Source organism: Pelodiscus sinensis, chromosome 6 (genome assembly GCF_052426305.1).
Source record: "Pelodiscus sinensis isolate ZL-2025 chromosome 6, ASM5242630v1, whole genome shotgun sequence".
NCBI lineage: Eukaryota > Metazoa > Chordata > Testudines > Trionychidae > Pelodiscus > Pelodiscus sinensis.
Genome location: NC_143057.1, coordinates 104,898,909 through 104,917,693, shown reverse-complemented (window position 1 = coordinate 104,917,693; position 18,785 = coordinate 104,898,909). Strand labels below are relative to the sequence as shown.

General features: G+C 40.8%; 1 protein-coding gene across 1 annotated transcript in view; it reads right to left on the bottom strand.

Annotated features, from left to right (window-relative positions):
- The window catches only part of C9 (complement C9), a 31,437-nt gene extending 15,157 nt beyond the window's left edge, over positions 1-16,280 (bottom strand). Inside the window, exons 1-5 of the mRNA XM_006139482.5 lie at positions 16,122-16,280; positions 7,608-7,725; positions 4,987-5,134; positions 3,794-3,941; positions 454-592 (exon numbers count right to left, since the gene is read on the bottom strand). Coding sequence (XP_006139544.3) covers positions 454-592; positions 3,794-3,941; positions 4,987-5,134; positions 7,608-7,725; positions 16,122-16,198 — 630 coding nt within the window. The 5' untranslated portion in view covers positions 16,199-16,280. The remainder of the gene's footprint in view (positions 1-453; positions 593-3,793; positions 3,942-4,986; positions 5,135-7,607; positions 7,726-16,121) is intronic.
- Between the last annotated feature and the right edge of the window lie 2,505 nt (positions 16,281-18,785).

The window sequence follows — 18,785 nt, the reverse complement described above, 5'->3', positions numbered from 1 at the left end:
ACATAGTAGTCTAACTGATAGCACAGGTAGTGGCAAGAAGTACAAACCCACCCAGACCCTATAGTACATGCTCAGGGAGGCTAGCCAGGCTGCTACTCATTACAGTCCCTGCCACCTCAGTTACATTACTATTTTAGGGACTACTTCAATGAGAGCTAGAACAAATGTGTGTGTGTCAGCTTGAAATCACACCTCCAGCTCCAAATAGACACAAGTGTTCCCTCTAAGCTGCGAGGTAGCACAGCCCTGTAGCTACTTAATGAGCTTCACCCAGCAAGAGTCTCAGACTGCTCTATGAGCGGAGTCTTGGTTGGCAGAGGGGCACTTTCCCTCAGCTACAGCAGCACTTCCCCAGCCGGCATGGATGGGACATGATTGAAGTGACAGTTTTGACATCCTGTTGAAAAACTAAAGCTCAGTCGACTCCCTCCTGACTTTTATGCAGAGACTTACATCGTAATTGATAACAGGAACATTCCATGGCTTGCGGTAATAGGTTTTGGTATTCCCATCACGCACTCTGTCACAAACCCCATTGTAATACTCATTTTCAAATGGGCTTGCCATAGGCTGCATCCCTAGAATGTTGATTCTACAAGGAAAATGAAGGCATGTGTTAAATTCCAAAATGTTGATGTTAGCACCTTTAGCCTGTAGATAGCAGTATTATGAACTAGAAAAGCCAGACAGCATAAAAATTACAGGACAGCTAACAGAATACTGAATCTTTTTGGAATTTAAAGAGTTGGAGTTCCTGTTGTTCAACATTGATATTAAAGATCCTGAGGCTTTTCCACAAGTGTGAGGGTTTGCCGTCCCTCTGAACCATTGTACTAACCTAATTCATCTCAGAAGGTACTACATCAGTGGAGCCATAAGTGTACTATCAGGTATGTATGTTAACAATCTTTATAAACAAATGTAGGGGTTCACAGGAGTTTAGGAGGAAATGTTGATAGTATAAATCAAAAGACTAACTAGGAAGCACTATGTTCTAATGGATAGGGCATGACATTAGGACTTGAGAGAGCAACATTCTAGTCCCAGCTCTGCAACTGGGATGCTCAGTGACACTAGCTCACCTCTTGGAGCTTTAGTTTTCCCATCTGCAAATTGGGGAGAATGACATGTCCTTTGTAAAGTGCTTTGAAGTTGTGGATGAAAAATGCAGGAATGAACAAGTGATTGATATTATTAACAACAATGAAACATGATGGGATCCTTTCAAATGAAATGAAACCTGTAAAAAAACCTATTTCTTCTCAAATAGCAATTTGTAGTTAATCTTTATGGGATCAAAATAAGGAGATTTTTTTCCAATGCACTTTGATCAGATTGTTTCTAATTCTCACGATTATGCTGTCTATTACTGCATTTTGCAATACTAAGTGTGTACAGAAGCCACACATCCCTCAGGAGGAATATACAACTAATGATATTGTAGACTCTGCTCCTGAAGAATTAGTGCTAGATCACTATGATGGCCAGATGGTAATCAAGTCATTGAAACAATACCCTTTCTGGTTGAAATGGCAAGAAACTGTTTTTTCTTTGTGATCCTGTCTAATATCTGTTTTGTGGGCATTGATTCTAGACAGGATCACAAAGAAAAAACAGTTTCTTGCCATTTCAACCAGAAAGGGCATTGTCTCAACGACTTGATTACCTGCATCCTGCTTCAAAGACCTTTTAACACCAAACTTGAAAGAGAATCCTACCAACTGTCATTCATACTTAAATTCAACACTTTTCACCTAGGTCTAAACAAAGACATTAATTATCTTTCCCATTACAAAGATAGCTTCCCCAATTATCACCTCTAATATCATTAGCTCACAGACATTTACCTCCCCCCTCATCCCCCTTCTGTTCTGAAATTTGATTTGTCCTTTTCATATGTGTTCATTTTTTTAATTGTACCTTTGGCATATATGGTTGTGCAAATTTTCTTCCACTGTTTGATCTGAGGAAGTGGGTCTGGCCCACGAAAGCTCATCACCTAATAATCCATCTTATTAGTATTTAAAGTGCTACATAGTTATTTCAGAATAATGACCGCTATTCCAAAATAACTTTGCTATGTAGCTGAAGCAAAAAACAGGACTATGTGAGCATCTACACACCAATTCCGTTATTTTGAAATAATTTTGAAATAACGGACATCTTATTCTGACTTCTGTAAGCCTCATTCTATGAAGAATAACACCTATTCCAAAAGAGCTATTTTGAAATGAGGTGTGTGTAGATGCTCCACTGCTGCTATTTTGAAATAGCCCCCCACTAGGGCCATTCTAAGTTATTCCTCCTGGGGCTCTAAATTGAGATAGCGCAGCTACAGTAGGGAAGTCTGCCTCAGACTAATTTTGAGACTTCCCTGCAGTGTAGACGTGCTATTTCAAAATAAGCTATTTAGGAATAACTATTCCAAAATAGCTTATTCCGAAATAACTGTACAGTGTAGATGTAGCCTTCGTGTTATAATTATGATGAAAGACTTTAAAGTTCCTAGCACATTTTTGGGAACTTCAGAAATAATTGTTGCATGTTTTCCTGTTATAAAAGCCTTCATTTACCCATTTCAGACTTATTCGTAGACAGAGATGATGGGGAGAGTCTATAATTTTCAGTTGAACGCTAGATGGAGCTGCAAAATTCTGATATTTTACTCCAGTTTATGCTGCTGATTTCCAGTTCAATTTGTAGATAAATTACAGGTCCTTTCCCACCTTTTCACAAAACCCCAAAACAAAAGAGAACAAGGCCCCCAAACCAATAACCAAACTGAACAAACCAACTAACAAACCTGGAGGAGCAGAAAGGAAAGGCAAACATATGAAGATGAAAAACGCTGCTGTAATCAATGAAGCTCAGGGGAGTATTTACTCCATAAGATATTTTAAAAAAACCCACTATAAACATTTTACTTGTATTCCCTGCCCAAATCCATATAAATAAAGGCTTGAAATATTTGGTTATCGGTTTCTTGCTAAACTCCATTTCTAGACTGGCCAGGAGTGGAGAACTGGAGAGGCGGAGTCTCAATATTATATCCATCTCCCTCTGGCAACCTCCTTGGCATTACTCCCTCAGATTTGTGTCAGAAAATCCAGCACCAGTGGCTTGGCCATTTTTTTAGACCCATAATGACCAAACTTTATATGCTCTGGAACACAGCGCATGGTACAAAGTAGCAGAGGCAGTCAATTATTTTTTGGTAGAAGTCCAAATTTCTTGGTCAAGGTAGAATCAAAATTCAGACTCAAGAGAAAACAATAAAAAATAACGATAAAGATTTTGGGGTCCTTTCAAAAGCATCTGGTGGTCTGGCTTTAGCCTTTGGTGCATTTATTGAATACCCCCGTATACACCTTGTGCCTGGAGGAATACAAATATAGCCACAGCAGTGGGGCCTAGTCAAAATGTTGCTGGAAAATGGTGGCCACATACTGGAATGGGGATGGGAAGGAGGAGGTTCTCTGGTCACTCTCCAGGAAGAACAGCCCAGCTCTGATGATGTTGGTACCATCTCTTGCAAAACAGAATTAAAATACCTTTGGCTGTCTTCCCTAAAGCAAATACTACAGCAGCAACAATTGACACTTATGGTGCTTTCTGCCTGATCACAGGACATTAGTAAGTATTATTAACCCCAGATGAGTAAAAGGAAACTGAGGAGAAGCATTTTGCCCAATGGAAACCTGCGGCTTAATCATCTGCTGAATGTCTCCTAACTTTGGTGCCATATGTTCTGAACCAGGGTGTTTCCTTTTAGCTATGGCTTTTCATTGAATACCCTTGTCCAGCAGTCCGTCCAATCTCTGATACTTCAATGTCTGGATCACGACATGGTGATTTGGGATCCTTCTCACAGTCACTTTCATCAGACGAGTCTCCACAGTCATTGTCCACATTACACACAAGCCGCCTCTTTATACATCGACCTAAGCAAAGAATGAAGAACTGGATATTTCTAATTCTTTTTTTACATGGGTTTTAAATCAGAAATGCAAATATTCCTCACTGGGATCTTCCTCTTAAAAAGTGTATTTTCATTTCAGCCAGAGAGCAGTAAAAAACTTCTAAATGAGGAAAACATACTTTTAAATTGGCCCATTTTTTTTATTGGGAGGGCACAGGAAATTAAATGGTTGGAGAATTTCTGACATTCATAGAGAATTAAACTTTGTTTGATTTTTAGATTATTCTGTAATTTCTAGATTTGGGGTATTTTTCTTTGAAGTGTAAGCGAGTGGGAAAACATTAGTGCTTACTGGCTAGTATCAGCAAAGTCATAATTTTGAGTTGCTTCAGTGATCAATATCTGAGAGGATGTAGCACAGATACTCAATAATTTGTGTTCTTTGTGACATACAAGCAAGGGGAGAAATTCTGACACCATTGAAACCATTGGGAGTTTTGCCATTAACTTCAATGAAGTGCTGATATCACCTCAGTAGTTTAGGAAAGATTAATTTTCTCTCCATGACTTAAATTATTTAAGAAGATGCAGTTTACTGATGTCAATTAGTTAGCCTGTAAAGTGCTAGCTAATGTCTATAGAAGGATATTGAAAGATGGCTTGTGGAAGATTATTTTACATAGGGGCATTGATAAATCAATGTCATGGAGTTTTGTAATTTTATTTTTTCTAACCGGGTTTGAACTTAGATCTCTAGAGACAAATGGGGAAAAAATTAACAACTCCATTTGAAATGGATGCAATGAAAGAAATGAAACGTATGGAACTGGCAACTTTTTTCACCAAGGAATAGAAAGAACAGCTAAGAAATTTAAGCCTAACTATGCAGGCCCTCATTCAGCGAACCATCCATATTCAGCAAAACACTAACAAATGTATTTAACTTTAAGCATGTTAAAATCTATTGGCATTAAAAGTGATATGAACATGTGCTGAACATTAAGTAGATGATAGTATTCTTTGCTGAAGTGAAGCCATAATTAACCTAGCGTGAAAGAAACACCAACCTGAATCACATCGAAAGTCAGCTCCACAATCAATTTCTTGCTCTTCTGGACAGGGTATGTTGGTTTTACAGCTTTGTACATCTCCCAATGATTCCAGGCACCGTTTCCCACCAAACTGTCCAAATTGCTGAACACTTCTAGAGCGAAACTACAAAGATATAAAACAAGAAATACACTAGCTTAAAAAAAGGAAAGACAAATAATCTCAATATAATTTGGAATTTTCCCCATCAAAATTTTGAAATTGCATCAAAATTAGAAAAATGTCCACAACCTGATAGGTTGAAAACTAAGAAATATATTTTGTAGAAATTTTAATCAATGCTTTCTTTTTTGTCTTTTAATCTCAAAATTGTAAATGTTGTCAACATTAGAAATTGAACACATCTTGACTAGCCCTAATAACAATCAAAAATAATATTTTGCACGTACGCATCATTTTTACAATATGTCAAAACAGTTTACAAGTCACACCTGTGAACTACTCCCCTTCTTTTTCTTAGAGCATAAAGTGAACATAGGTTAAATGACTTTGCTATTGTTACACAGAAAGTTGTTTAGAGAGGCAGAACAAAATTGTATCCTCATTACAAATGGATGAAATTTTTAGACAATTTTTTTTTTGCCAAAAATGTAGACTTGGGTTGACCAAAATATTTTGCCAATTTGTGTTATTTAAAAAAATAAATTTGGGTTAACCTGAACTGATTTTTTTTTTGTATTTTTTTCTTTTAGCCAGAGAATTGAAAAGTCAATTCACATAGATATCTTCTTGATTCTGAGTCTTCATTTTTCCATTAAATAATGTTTTCTCTCATTTATATTAGTATGTTATATTGAGCAAGCTAAGTAGTAATTAGAAATATTTTTTAATTACCATATGTCCAGATTCTCAGCTAATATCAATCAGCATATCTTCATTAATATCAGTGAAGCTAGGCTGCTTTACATTACTGGGAATTGGAAAGACTGTTTGGACACTTTTGTGGGAATCCTTCATTAATAACAAAATCTGAAGAATAGCTCTGTGTAGCTTGAAATCTTGGTACTTGGTACTTACTGTGTAGCTTGAAAAACTTGGAAATCTTACACCAATAGAAATTTGTCCAGTAAAATACTTTACCTCACTTATTTTGTCACTTTCAAATTCTTGTGAAGCATGTAAACATTCTTTTCTTTTTTCTTTTAGACTTCATACAGAACTGGCCCACGTTTAGTATTTTATTTACTTGGAACCCTGTTTTACTACAAAGGAAGTCCCAATTACAAACAAACATATGTCTGGGGTTTCAGAGAGCTTGCCTTTTGTTCATTAATTCCAGACCTACCACTCTCACATGTTAGGATGGCAAATAAATTAGCAAAGGATCTATGTCTTAAGATCGGTTTTAAGATCTGGATTATGATCTCACCATACATAAGAAAAATACATATATGGAACTTACTATCTATGAACAGTACTATATATTCCAGTAGGCAGCACTCTTGGTTGTAACTAACTCTTCACATGCATATATAATTAGAATAATAGAATACTAGGACTGGAAGGGATCTCGAGAGGTCATCGAGTCCAGTCTCCTGCCCTCATGGCAGGACCAAGTACTGCCTAGACCATCCCTGATAGACATTTGTCTAACCTATTCTTAAATATCTCCAGAGATGGAGATTCCACAACCTCCCTGGGCAATTTATTCCAGTGTTTGACTACCCTGACAGTTAGGAACTTTTTCCTAATGTCCAACCTAAACCTCCCTTGCTGCAGTTTAAGCCCATTGCTTCTTGTTCTATCTCCAGAGGCCAACATGAACAAGTTTTCTCCCTCCTCCTTATGACACCCTTTTAGATATCTGAAAACTGCTATCATGTCCCCCCTCAGTCTTCTCTTTTCTAAACTAAACAAACCCAATTCCTTCAGTCTTCCCTCATAGGTCATGTTCTCTAGACACCTTTAATCATTCTCGTTGCTCTTCTCTGGACCCTCTCCAATTTCTTCACATCTTTCTTGAAATGCGGTGCCCAGAACTGAACACAATACTCCAGTTGAGGCCTAACCAATGAAGAGTAGAGCAGAAGAATGACTTCTCGTGTCTTGCTCACAACACACCTGTTAATACATCCCAGAATCATGTTTGCTTTCTTTGCAACAGCATCACACTGCTGATTCACACACATATATATATATATATATATATATATATATATATATATATATATATATATATATATATAGGTGCATCACTAGTCCTGAAATGTTTGTGTGTGTGGTGTTTTTAGTTTTTGCTGTTTTTCATGGTAACCAAAAAGTTTTAATAAAATTTTTTTCATTAAAAAAAACCTTCCATCAGAAAATGAAAAAACAGTCAAGCCTGTTTCAGTCAAAATGTGTTGTGTTGGATGAAACTCCAGAAAACAAAAAAGGCCAATCAAGTTTACATGTTTTATGCAAAAAATGTCTGTTTTTAAAAAAAAATATTTTACAAAAATCTGCCATTGGGTATAAATCGTTAAAGATATCCTTGGGTCATAGGATCAGGATGTTGAAAAAATCTTTAATAGAGGATGCATAAGAGTAAACACCAGTGAGTAATACCAGTGAGAGAAACCTTACACCTAGGACTTACCCGGAGAGTTGAGCATGGGTCACATGATCCCCATTGGCTCCACGGGCTCAGTTTGCAGTCCATTGGAGTTGGAGCATTAGGGTCTCTTGTCCTCCTATGCAAAATTTTCTTTGAAGAGCTATCAAACAAAACATTTCAGAACCAGTATCAGCTAAAATCAAGCACAAGTGTCAAAACATCGGTCAATGGCTTATAAACAAATGTCCTTTAGCTATGTCCTGGCTCACTTGCACAGCAGTCGTCAGCAGTTGGATATACAAAATAGCCTCAATCTCAAACTCTCCACCTGGTTAAAAAGGGGAGAATGGAGGACATTTACTTTTTTTTCTCCAAATATTTAAAGTCAACTAAGAGCTAATGAACCAACATTTTTTCCTTCCTGGATTCACCCAAGTTTCAGTCTGTTTAGATCATGTTAAGTTGCAGGTCAGGGAAAGTAATGAAATAACAGCTCATCATGGACCTTCAGGACATCCCAACCCTGTGCCCCTGTCATGGGCACCCAGAATCCCAGCCACCAATCCCATGCCCTGGCCGTCTAGGGTCCTGGCAGCCAGACCAGCTGCTGCCTGGGGGTTCTGCTACCAGCACTGGGTCCTGCTTCACTGCAGATCCTGCTCAGCTGCTGGCCCTTCACCTAGGGTACGTGCCACTGGCCCCAGGGTCCCAGCCACTAGCTCTGTATGTGGGGTCACAGATGCCATCCCAGCTTTACAGGGCAGTGAGAGGGGCAGACACAGTTGCACTCCTACTCCAAAAACTGTCCCAATGCCACTCAACTCCTTCAAGGTGTCTCATTAGACACCAAAGCGAAGGCACCCAGAATCAATGGTCACTTTCAAAAATTTGGAACAGTATTTTTAAGATTACCTTACCCAGTCTACTATCAACTCCTACTCAGTTCATTTTTCTAGCTCTCATCCATTATATAATCAGTTTACTGATACAGCAAGAAAAACTATTCTACAAATACCTTGGGGCCTAAATTGACTTGACAGCATCTCTTCAGTGCTAAATAGCTTGTAATCCTTTGGAAGATCGACTCACCATGTAATTGGGGTTACAAGGTAGACCCCCCCAAAATACCAGACACACTTGATTGTGGGGGGAGGAGGGGGGAGAGAAGACCAGCTGAGAGGGGGGTGGGGCTAGCCGGGAGGAAGGAGGTGGGGCTGGCAGGAGGGGGAAGTCGGGGGCCATGCAGATCGATGGGAGGAGGGGGGACCGGAGGAGGGGGGGCAGGAAGCAGAGCTGATGGGGAGGGTGCAGCCACTGGCCGCAGCCGAAGTCCAATGGGCCATACCCCCGGCAGGCACTCCCTCTAGTTGCTGGTAGAGCCACTCCCCAGCCCAGCTTCTGCACACAACCAGAGGCTCCCACCCCACCCCACCCTTGCACATGACCACAGGGCTCCCAATGCCAATCGCAGCCCACCTCTACCAGGCTTCCATACGGCACCCAGCTGGAAATTCAGAAAATACCGGATATTGCATATGAACTGTATTTTCTGAATTTTTCTACCGGACAGAGGGTGCAAATACCAGACTGTCCAGTAGAAAACCGGACACCTGGCAACTCTACATGTAATCCTTTGGAGGATCGAATCACCTTAGCTGGCTTTGGAAATCCTTTAATTGTCCTGCCATCAAGCAGTGTACTGCTCTTGTGCTGGGTTTGAGATCTCATGGTTGAGAACCCAGGTCTTCAGAGCTACCAAACAGCTAGTATCGCCATGCTGCTATCCAACAACTGCTGCAAGCAGCTTGTGCACCACTTATCATGACAGAGCACATGGGAAGTTCTGCCTCAAAAATTTGACATACAGCAGCCTCAAACCTCCTGATTGGCTCTCTGCACTAGATAAAGCCAAAAAGTATTCCAGGAAGCATCCAAACAACAGTGGATCTCCTGTAATTGCCACAGCCATTCCCGCCTTCTGCTCCTGAATTTCTGGATTGAAATTTCTTGAATTCAGCTTGATTTGGATTATGCCTCTTGACCCTTAGTATTGATGCTGGCCTGGAACTTGACTATGGGAGTGACAGAGGAATTTATTCTGAGGTTTACCCCTACTCTGAACTTTGGCCCTGATTGTCCTTGTTGGGATTCTTTCTCCTGGTCAGCCAGCATGACTTTAGTTGCTAAATGTGCACCAGTCAGCCAGCCTGCCTCTCTCTTCAAAATGTTTCTCACTTCAAAAATCACTTGGGTCCTAAACTTAGGTCTGCTAGTAAATTGGTCCCTGAGGCTACATCTACACTGCAGGGCTGTGTCTAGACTGGCCGGTTTTTCCGGAAAATCAGCCGCTTTTCCGGAAAAAACTTGCCAGCTGTCTACACTGGCCGCTTGAATTTCCACAAAAGCACTGACTTCCTACTGTAAGAAATCAGTGCTTCTTGCGGAAATACTATGCTGCTCCCGTTCGGGCAAAAGTCCCTTTTGCGCAAAACTTTTGTGCAAAAGGGCCAGTGTAGACAAATGAGATTTGTTCTCCACAAAAAAGCCCCGATCACGAAAATGGCGATCGGGGCTTTTTTGCAGAAAAGTGCATCTAGATTGGCCACGGACGCTTTTCCGCAAAACCGCATCATTATAACGTGAACTCCGCGCCAATGTAGATGCTCTTTTCCAAAAATGCTTTTAACGGAAAACTTTTCCGTTAAAAGCATTTCCGGAAAATCATGCCAGTCTAGACGTAGCCCCAGGTGTTTTGTGGAAGAGGAAATGTAAATGGAGCACTCATTTGCATATCTTCCGATCCTTTTTGCGGAAGAGGTTTCTGCAATAAAAAGCCCTGTGTAGATGGGGCCATTTATCAGAAACCTCCCCCCTCTTTTACACAAGAGCCCTTATTCCTCAAAAAATGAGGTTTGCAAGTTCTCGTGCAAAAGGTTTCTTTTCCTGACAAATGGCCCCGTCTACACAAGACTTATCACAAAAACCTCTTCCTCAAAAAGGATCAGAAGATATGCAAATGAGTAATCAATTTGCATTTCCTCTTCTGCAAAACACCTGCAGCGTAGATGTAGCCTGACTGAGGGGCATGGGCGGATATAGAGCAGGGTGAAGGGGGTGGCCGCCCCGGGCCCCGCACTTCAGAAACCCCCGTGCATGCGCCGTGGCAAAGGAGGGGCCCTGCGGAATTATGCTGCCCGGAGCCCCGCAAAACAGTCATCTGCCCCTGCTGAGGGGAAATGCATTAAATAGTCGGGATTCTGGAATAATTTGAAAGCTAAAATCAGCAACATGCACACAGCTGTAGTACTTCTTGGGGCAGTAGAGCTAGTGACAGAGAAACCAGCTGATTCCTCATCCCAATTCTAGTATGCTCTATCTTGTGCTACCGGCATCCTGTCCTTAAATGTAGTGTTGGTGTAAAGGCAGAGCACTGCACCACACCTCCTATGCTAGTATTGGGGATTACTAATTGCAGATGGCTCTGAGTCACTGAGGTCACCTCTGCCAGGAAAGTTCTCTTCTCTACTGGTGAGTTACAGCCATACTTGGTCTCTGTTGCTATTTCTACATTACTTTTCATCCTGAGGTAGCTCTACAGAGAGAGTGCGCCACTGATGGATGGGACAGTGCAGTGAATATGGCTTCAGGTTAAGAATGATATATATTTTTTAAAAATGAGTTGTGGCACCTCAGGCAGGTGTAAATACATATACCCAGTCCTCTAATTTCTATTCCAATTCATCTCATGAAGTGGGTCTTACCCATGAAAGCTTCTGCTCTAATAAATCTGTCAGGGTGTATCGAGACTACACGGAACGGTCGAAAGAGGATATGCAAATTCTCACAGAATTTGTATATCTTCTTTTGATCGCACTTTCAAAAGCAGAGCTTTCAAAAGTGAAAGTAATTAAGACGTGGCTTTTTCCACCCTTTGTCGAAAAGCTGCATAAACCTCCTTTTTTAAGAAAGCGGCTTTGACGAAGGGGGAGGCTTGCCGAAAAAGCCGCGTCTTAATTACTTTCACTTTCAGAAGTTCTGCTTTTGAAAGTGCGATTGGAAAAAGATATGCAAATTCCTGCCAAACTTGCATATCCTCTTTCCACTGTTTGGCATAGTCTCGATACGTCCTTAGTCTCTGAGATCCCATAGGACTTCTTATTTTTGTTTTTTTGTAGACACTAGGACAGCTACCTCTGAGACACATTTTTAAGTGACTAAGCAACCTCAAGCCGTGTTGCTGCTATGCATACCTTTGCCTGAATCTGTAACCCAAATCTATTCTGTCCTATGAGTGCAGAGGTGATACTCACTTCAAACAGTTTCTTGTTTGAAGTTCTTGTATCAGACAATTCCACCTTGTATTTAACTGGAATTCATAACCAACAAAAAAATATTAGTAGGTGCTTAGTAACCAACAGCAGCCAGCCTTTCCTCCCAGCACTGTCTGCAGGCAGCCCTGATTAATTTCTTCTCCTCCTCCTCTTGTCCCTTCCCCACCTCCCTCCACCCTGTCTCCCACCCACTACAAACAGCTCTTCCAAAGCCTGGAGAAGGTGCTGGATGGGAGCTGCAACAGATAGGAGACATGCTTGGGGTAGGGGGTGGAACTCTACAGAAAGAGATGGGGGTTTGGAGGAAAGGATTGAGTTGGAATGGGGCCTAGGCCCTGACAAGCCCACTGATGGGAAGGAGACTGGGACAATTGCTCCAGGGCCCAGAAATTCAAAAGCAGTGGCCAGAGCACTGAGCCCTTTGAAAAGCTGTCAGAGCCCTAAGTGATATGCTCCATGTGGCACTGAATGGCTGGCTGGTAGTGATGATGGTGGGGAAACTGGTCCCTATGCTTCCCCCTTCTACCAAAAGCCTCTCCATTTCTTTGATGCAGATCTGTCCCTCTTCCTACCTTATCCAGGCACCTGACAATTCTGTTAGCCCCTCTCCCCCTGTTCCTTGGAACTCAGAAGAGGCTGGCACCTATGCTGGTATTTACCTGCCTCAGACTTGAACTCAAAATGTTCTCATTGACAAACAGCAATGGGCTTAATAATAAACCTCACCTGCCTTGTCTCTGATTGTATTGCCAAATAAGGTACCCTAACCCATCATCATCCTGTACAGAATTCACATTTGCTAGAAACCTGCAGTGATAAATGTAATAATTTTGGTAATAATTTTTATAAGTCATTTGCATACCTCAGTTTTCCTATGTGCTTTGCATTCCTATTTACTGAGGCTGTGTCTACACTGGCAAGTTATTCTGGAAAATAAGCCGCTTTTCCGGAAAAACTGCCAGCTGTCTACACTGGCCGCTTGAATTTCCGGAAAAGCACTGACGATCTAATGTAAAATCATCAGTGCTTTTCCGGAAAAAACTATGCTGCTCCTGTTCGGGCAAAAGTCTTTTTCTGGAAAACTGTTCCGGAAAAGGGCCAGTGTAGACAGCACAGTAGTGTTTTCCGCAAAAAAGCCCCGATCGCGAAAATGACGATCAGGGCTTTTTTGCAGAATAGCGTGTCTAGATTGGCCACGGACGCTTTTCCGGAAAAAGTGCTTTTCCGGAAAAGCGTCCTGCCAATCTAGACGCGCTTTTCCAGAAATACTTTTAACGGAAAACCTTTTCCGTTAAAAGCATTTTCGGAAAATCATGCCAGTGTAGATGTAGCCTGAGTGTAATGGTAGGGATAAGTTATTTGATTGGATTCATAGAACAGCCTGGATTAGATTCTGCACACATAAATGGAAGATCCAGATTAGACTAATACCAATGGCCACGATATTCACACCTAACAACCAAGAGATTCTTCCACCTTTCTCTGCAGGGGAACAAAGGCTTTGCCATAGCAGGTTCTAGTGCAAACAGTGCTTTGTCGGCAGGGGGGACGGGGAGGGGTTGTCTGCAAAAATGCCTTTTAGTAACATGACCTGGTCAGAGTTGGGCAGGCCCCATGCTTGCCCCTGAGGAACTGAGAGCTCTCTCAGGATCCAGTACACACAAAAAAAGAGTTACTTCAAAAAAGGGACTAGTCACATGGGCATAGGCTAGATCCTGTGGATTTGTGACATTTGTGCCTTAAATTCCCAGGTGTGTGTACTTAAAGATAAAGAACTCTACAAATGATCTCATGGCCCTCCAGTGTGCCAGTGCTCAGTCAGCAGCCATTGTCCCCACCTACAATGAACTTGTGTTTAGCTTCAGCCTGAAAAAGGATGGCTTCAGAAGAAGAGTGGCCCACATTTCATGTTTCTTTCTTTGAGGCCTCAGTGACAGCTCTGCCAATAGTGTTTTAAATTAAGTCATTTATAGCTGATGAGATTAGGAAAAATGACATGCTTGTTACCTCATTATTAAACTGAGGGAACTAGTTCTATTTGCTGACACACAGGGCTCAGTCAAGCAATTTAATGCACCTAGTTTGAACAGGAAGGAGTTGAAAGCAGCACTGCCATCAAGAATGCTGCTGAGCAGGACAGCAGGGAGCAAGGACTTCAAAGACAAATGCTGAATACAGCATGCCCTCTAATTTCTGCTCAGAAGGGAGCTCCCAGCTGGCTGCTTCACTCTCCACCGTGAGTTTTAAACTTTGAAAATGTACCTCGCATGGATGTGACTGAACCCAGAACATCTCTGAACCCAGGGAAGAGTTGGCCTCCACATCAAAGCATTGCCTTTGAAGTGCAGGAACAGATATACTCTAGAGCAGTTTATTGCAAGATCCTTGATTAACAGAGCTGTTCCTGAATGCAGAAATAGAAAAGCAGAGCACCTTGGCTAGCTGACAATATTGATATTTCAGCAGTCCAGGAGAGAAGAGAGGCCTGGGTCAATTTCCCAATCTGCAAAGAAACTTGATTGCACTTTTCCTGTAGCCTGAGGTTGTATAACACTGGCTAAACTCACATTTGAGAGCCAGCAATACATCCCATTATGTTAGTGATTTGTTATTGGTTACCACTATAATTTGTTAAATCATAAGAGGATGTGTTTTGGGGCCATTTTAAGCAACTATGAAATTGATGAATTCAAGCAAGGAAGTTGGCTTGATGATTGAGTCAGAGCAAGCTGCAGACTCCACAAGGATCTGACTTTCAAACCCAAGACGGTTTCTCATCTGTGTGACTACTGGTAATCTCACCTTTGAATAGATAGTTGCAGAATTTCAGGGGGCCTGGAGAAAAGCAACAAAAATGATGGAGCATCTCAAACACTTATAAGAAAGGAGAGAGGATTAGGATTGTTCTTTATAACAAGGAAGCAAATAAGATGGGGAATGATAAAAATTAGACGAGATAGATCAGAAACTTTGGTTCTTGGCTCAGAAGAACAATGATTCAATCATTGGAATTGAAAAGATAGGAAATTTAAAGCCAATAAGAAGAAATTATTTTCATGCAATATGGAACTAAAAATCATACAGTCCATAAATGGGGAAAAACTATTTCTGTTTTCTATCCCTTTGAATCTTACGAATATCTAGTTACACTTTTTAGAAGGAATGCTAAACTTCTAACTTCAGGATTAAAGCCAGTCTTTTATGAAGGTAGGATGAAAGTTACTGAGCAAATGATGCATCTAATTAGGGGCCAACAAAAAATACATTCATTTTGATTTGAACCCAGACCATTTTCAAACATTTCTGTTTAATTGAAAAAAGCTCCAACCCCTAGAAAAGGTTGCTTTAAGTTGATCAAAGTATTGACTGTAGAGTTTTTCCATTTCAGTTCAGCCACTTTGAGAGTTACACCCTGGGTGTATGTTTTACTTTTTAATTGGCCAAATTGAAAATCAAAACATTGACTCAATGTTTTGTTTAGACTAAGTCAAAACAATTTTTCCCTTCAGCTGAAACTATTCAGGTCAAGTTCATGTCAGTTTCTACTCCTGCCCCCAAAAAGCTCTGAGGAATGTGGGGGTAGGAACATCCCATCAAAAAGTTCTCCCAGCTTTAATTATCCCATTTCTACCTACCACAGGGTTCTTTATTCTCCAAAGCATCCGGTACTCAGTCAGAGATAAGGTTCTGGACCAAATGGCCCTAATCTTGTTTGTAGGAATTGTCAATCTTACTTTAGGAGCACAGACTCTTCCAGAGCTGGTGAAATACATCTTTCTTTATGGAGATACCATACAACTAGCACAGCTCTTCAGAGAGCTGATCACTATTAACATCTGGCTTCAGAGAATGGAGTATAGAGTAGGATCTTTGAAATGACAATCTGTAGTCTTATCACTAGAAAAGTGAATGAGTCTCAGGGAGAAATGTGTCAGGCAAAACAAGCAACAAAACTTAAGTACGGTGTTTATAATAAAACCAGAGCTAAGATAACAGATAACATCACTGCTATCTTTAATCATAGGCGCTTGATCATGCCATACAGATGCAATATAAAATCCAAGGAGCCTAAAACTAATACCATAAAGTGGCATTTTAAAAAAGTAACAAGAACCTTTCTTGGTTACAAGGAAAATGCAACTTGTGGATGAATGCACACACTTTGCTATCCTGGGTAAAACAAAATACAAAGCTGCTGACGGAAAGAAAAATGAAAGGAAGTTACCTTCTCATCTCTCCTGAAACCAAGGTAGTTGCTTCCAAAATGCATAGTGCATATGTAAGTAGCAGGATAGGATACATGCTTCTAGATTTTTTTTTTTAGCTAGAGGGAAGAAACTGCTGCAACTAAGTTTAGAGAGTCTTTGTTCGCTGTGTCATTTATTATCAGAAGACCAAAGGCAACGCCCACACAGAGCATGCCAATGATAGGCCACAGCTAATGTTGACTTAAGGTATGGTGAAAGAGTCAGTCTTTAAAAAATTTTTCTGGCTGTCTTTTTTGCAGCATTTCCCCAACAGAGATAATTCTCCTTTTGGCCAACTAGACATGTAATAGAGTTCTTCTATTGAGTGCACATATGTTTCCATTGGAGATCTCTACCAAAGGAATGCACTGTCCAGACATTGTCTAGGTTAAGGAACTAGAAGGGGTTTCTTTTGGAAGGGGGGGGGGGGGAGGGAGAAGGGTAGCAAGCTTAAAGGATTTGCACATTGCAGGCCACAGAACCTCAATCCTCCTGTAATAGACTCCTTACCTCTGGTTAGTTTACTGAAATCCTCAAATCATGGTTTAAGACTTCAAGTTGGTGTAAATTATTTCTCTTGAGCCTCACTATGCTACTGAAAGACACGTCAGAGTCTTTGGTCAAGAAGGATCAATTGTTTATCTGAAGGGTATAAGTGCTGAACATCAGATGAGTCCCTAAAACAGTGCCAAACAACCTCATGACTACATAGAGATGAGATCAGCTAAGGCTACATCTACATTGCAGGTTTTTTGCACAAGAACAGTTCTTCCGCAAAAGCTTGTAGAGCATCTACACTGCATGCATGCTCTTGTGCAAGTAAATTTACAGTAAAGCATCAGAAGAGATGGCTTCTTGTGCAAGTTATTCCTCTTGCACAAGACGGCAGTGTGAACAGGCAACAAATGGCCATCAGAGCAGCCACATTGCCATGGATGCTCTTGTGCAAAAACACATGCTCTTATGCAAGAATTTTTGCACAAAAACTCTTGTGCAAAACAGTTCTTGTGCAAAAAGCCTGCAGTGTAGATGTAGCCTAAATGTTCTGTCCTACTTTGGAGTTGGGGAAATAAACCCAGGATTTATAACAAAAAGGTACCTGTTAGTACCAGTTCTACAGTTGAGGCTAATTAAGTGTCCCATAGTTATGGATGCAAAAGTTTGTTAAATGCCAGGACAGAGTGCTTTATAATTGAGAGGTCTCTCTTCCCTGTTATAAATTCTGAAGTTGGTTACCCACTGAAAGCTCTGATATTTATATTTGTTAGTCTAAGTTACCCCAAGCCTACTCATTTTTAACATTACAGACTAACACTGCTCCCTCTGACTTTAGTCTGCCTTTGGGTGCAGTGTAACTTTTTGGCTGTTTTCATTAGGGATTTCTCCTGTAGTTAAGGCTCTGGTTCTTGTGACTAGCCCAATAGCTAGGCACGGGAGACACTTATCTGTTCATGTGGCCCCCAAAAAGTTGGCTGTCTTGGATAAGAAAAAAAAATCGCATGGCACATTGTCCTAGGAACATTAGTTTTGAGTAGTTGTGCTTTATTTCTAAGTGGGACCTTAGGTTAAACGACATCTCATACTGCAACTGTTTGCCATTTCAGAAGTTTGAAGCAGTAACTATGTATCCTTGTATAGCAGACTACTACATCCAGTAGAAATTCTGCCAAACTTTAAGGTTGGATCGTTGGCTGTGTAGTAGGTATGGTTATTTTGTTTATAATCTTTGTCTTTGAAGTTCTATCAGAATCCGCTTTGAATTTTCAAAGCCAAGTCAACAGAAGCCACTTGCTCTTAGTGGTGTTAACATGGCAACTTGGATATGACACTGAACATTAGATTCCAGATCTAGTCCATCTGACTTAACTCAGATGGTCTCACTCTGGTCTTGGCAAGCTTTCTACCAGCCTCTCCCCAAAACAGAATATGCCAACACATAAATGCTGCATTGGGGCAGCTGTGGCACATAAGTGACAAGAATGTCTCCCTTCAGAGTAGGGAAATTCAGAGCTTCTACCAACATAGCCATGGTGTAGGGTTTTCTACATGAGTTTAGGCAGTTCCAGGGATGTTGCTCAGATGTGGATTTTGGAGCCCGAGTAGTGATTTTATGTTCATAAAGTCTGTTGTGTAGACCTGGCCCAAGCTTATTCCTTTAAGCTAGAATCTAACCTTCAATGCCATTTCAGTTGTTGCTGCTGCAAGAGATGAAGTTGCCAAATGAGTTTCACTACCAAACTGAGCATACTGACAGTACCTCAACTCAAACTATAGCCCACTGAATGAGAGCAGTGCTATTTGAGCCAATAGAAAGCCTGGCTAACATCTGAAGAATTTCCAGTTACTGGTGCACTTTAACACAAAACTGTTGAAATCCAGTCTTGTTCCTAACCAGTATATTGTGGTGCAAGATTTACTATTTCAGGAGGCATGTCATTCCTGTCAGACAACATGACCATTTGACTCTGTAGCAATCCAAGTCAAATAGTCTGTTTAAATATTTAAACATTTTCACTAACAGCACTTTGACTGTTGACCAGCTGTGTTACTTTAGACAGTCCAATAGCTTTCACTTATGGCAGCCTGCATGTATCATATGCAAAGGTACTTTTTAAGAGTAATTTCACATTCAAGTATTTTAT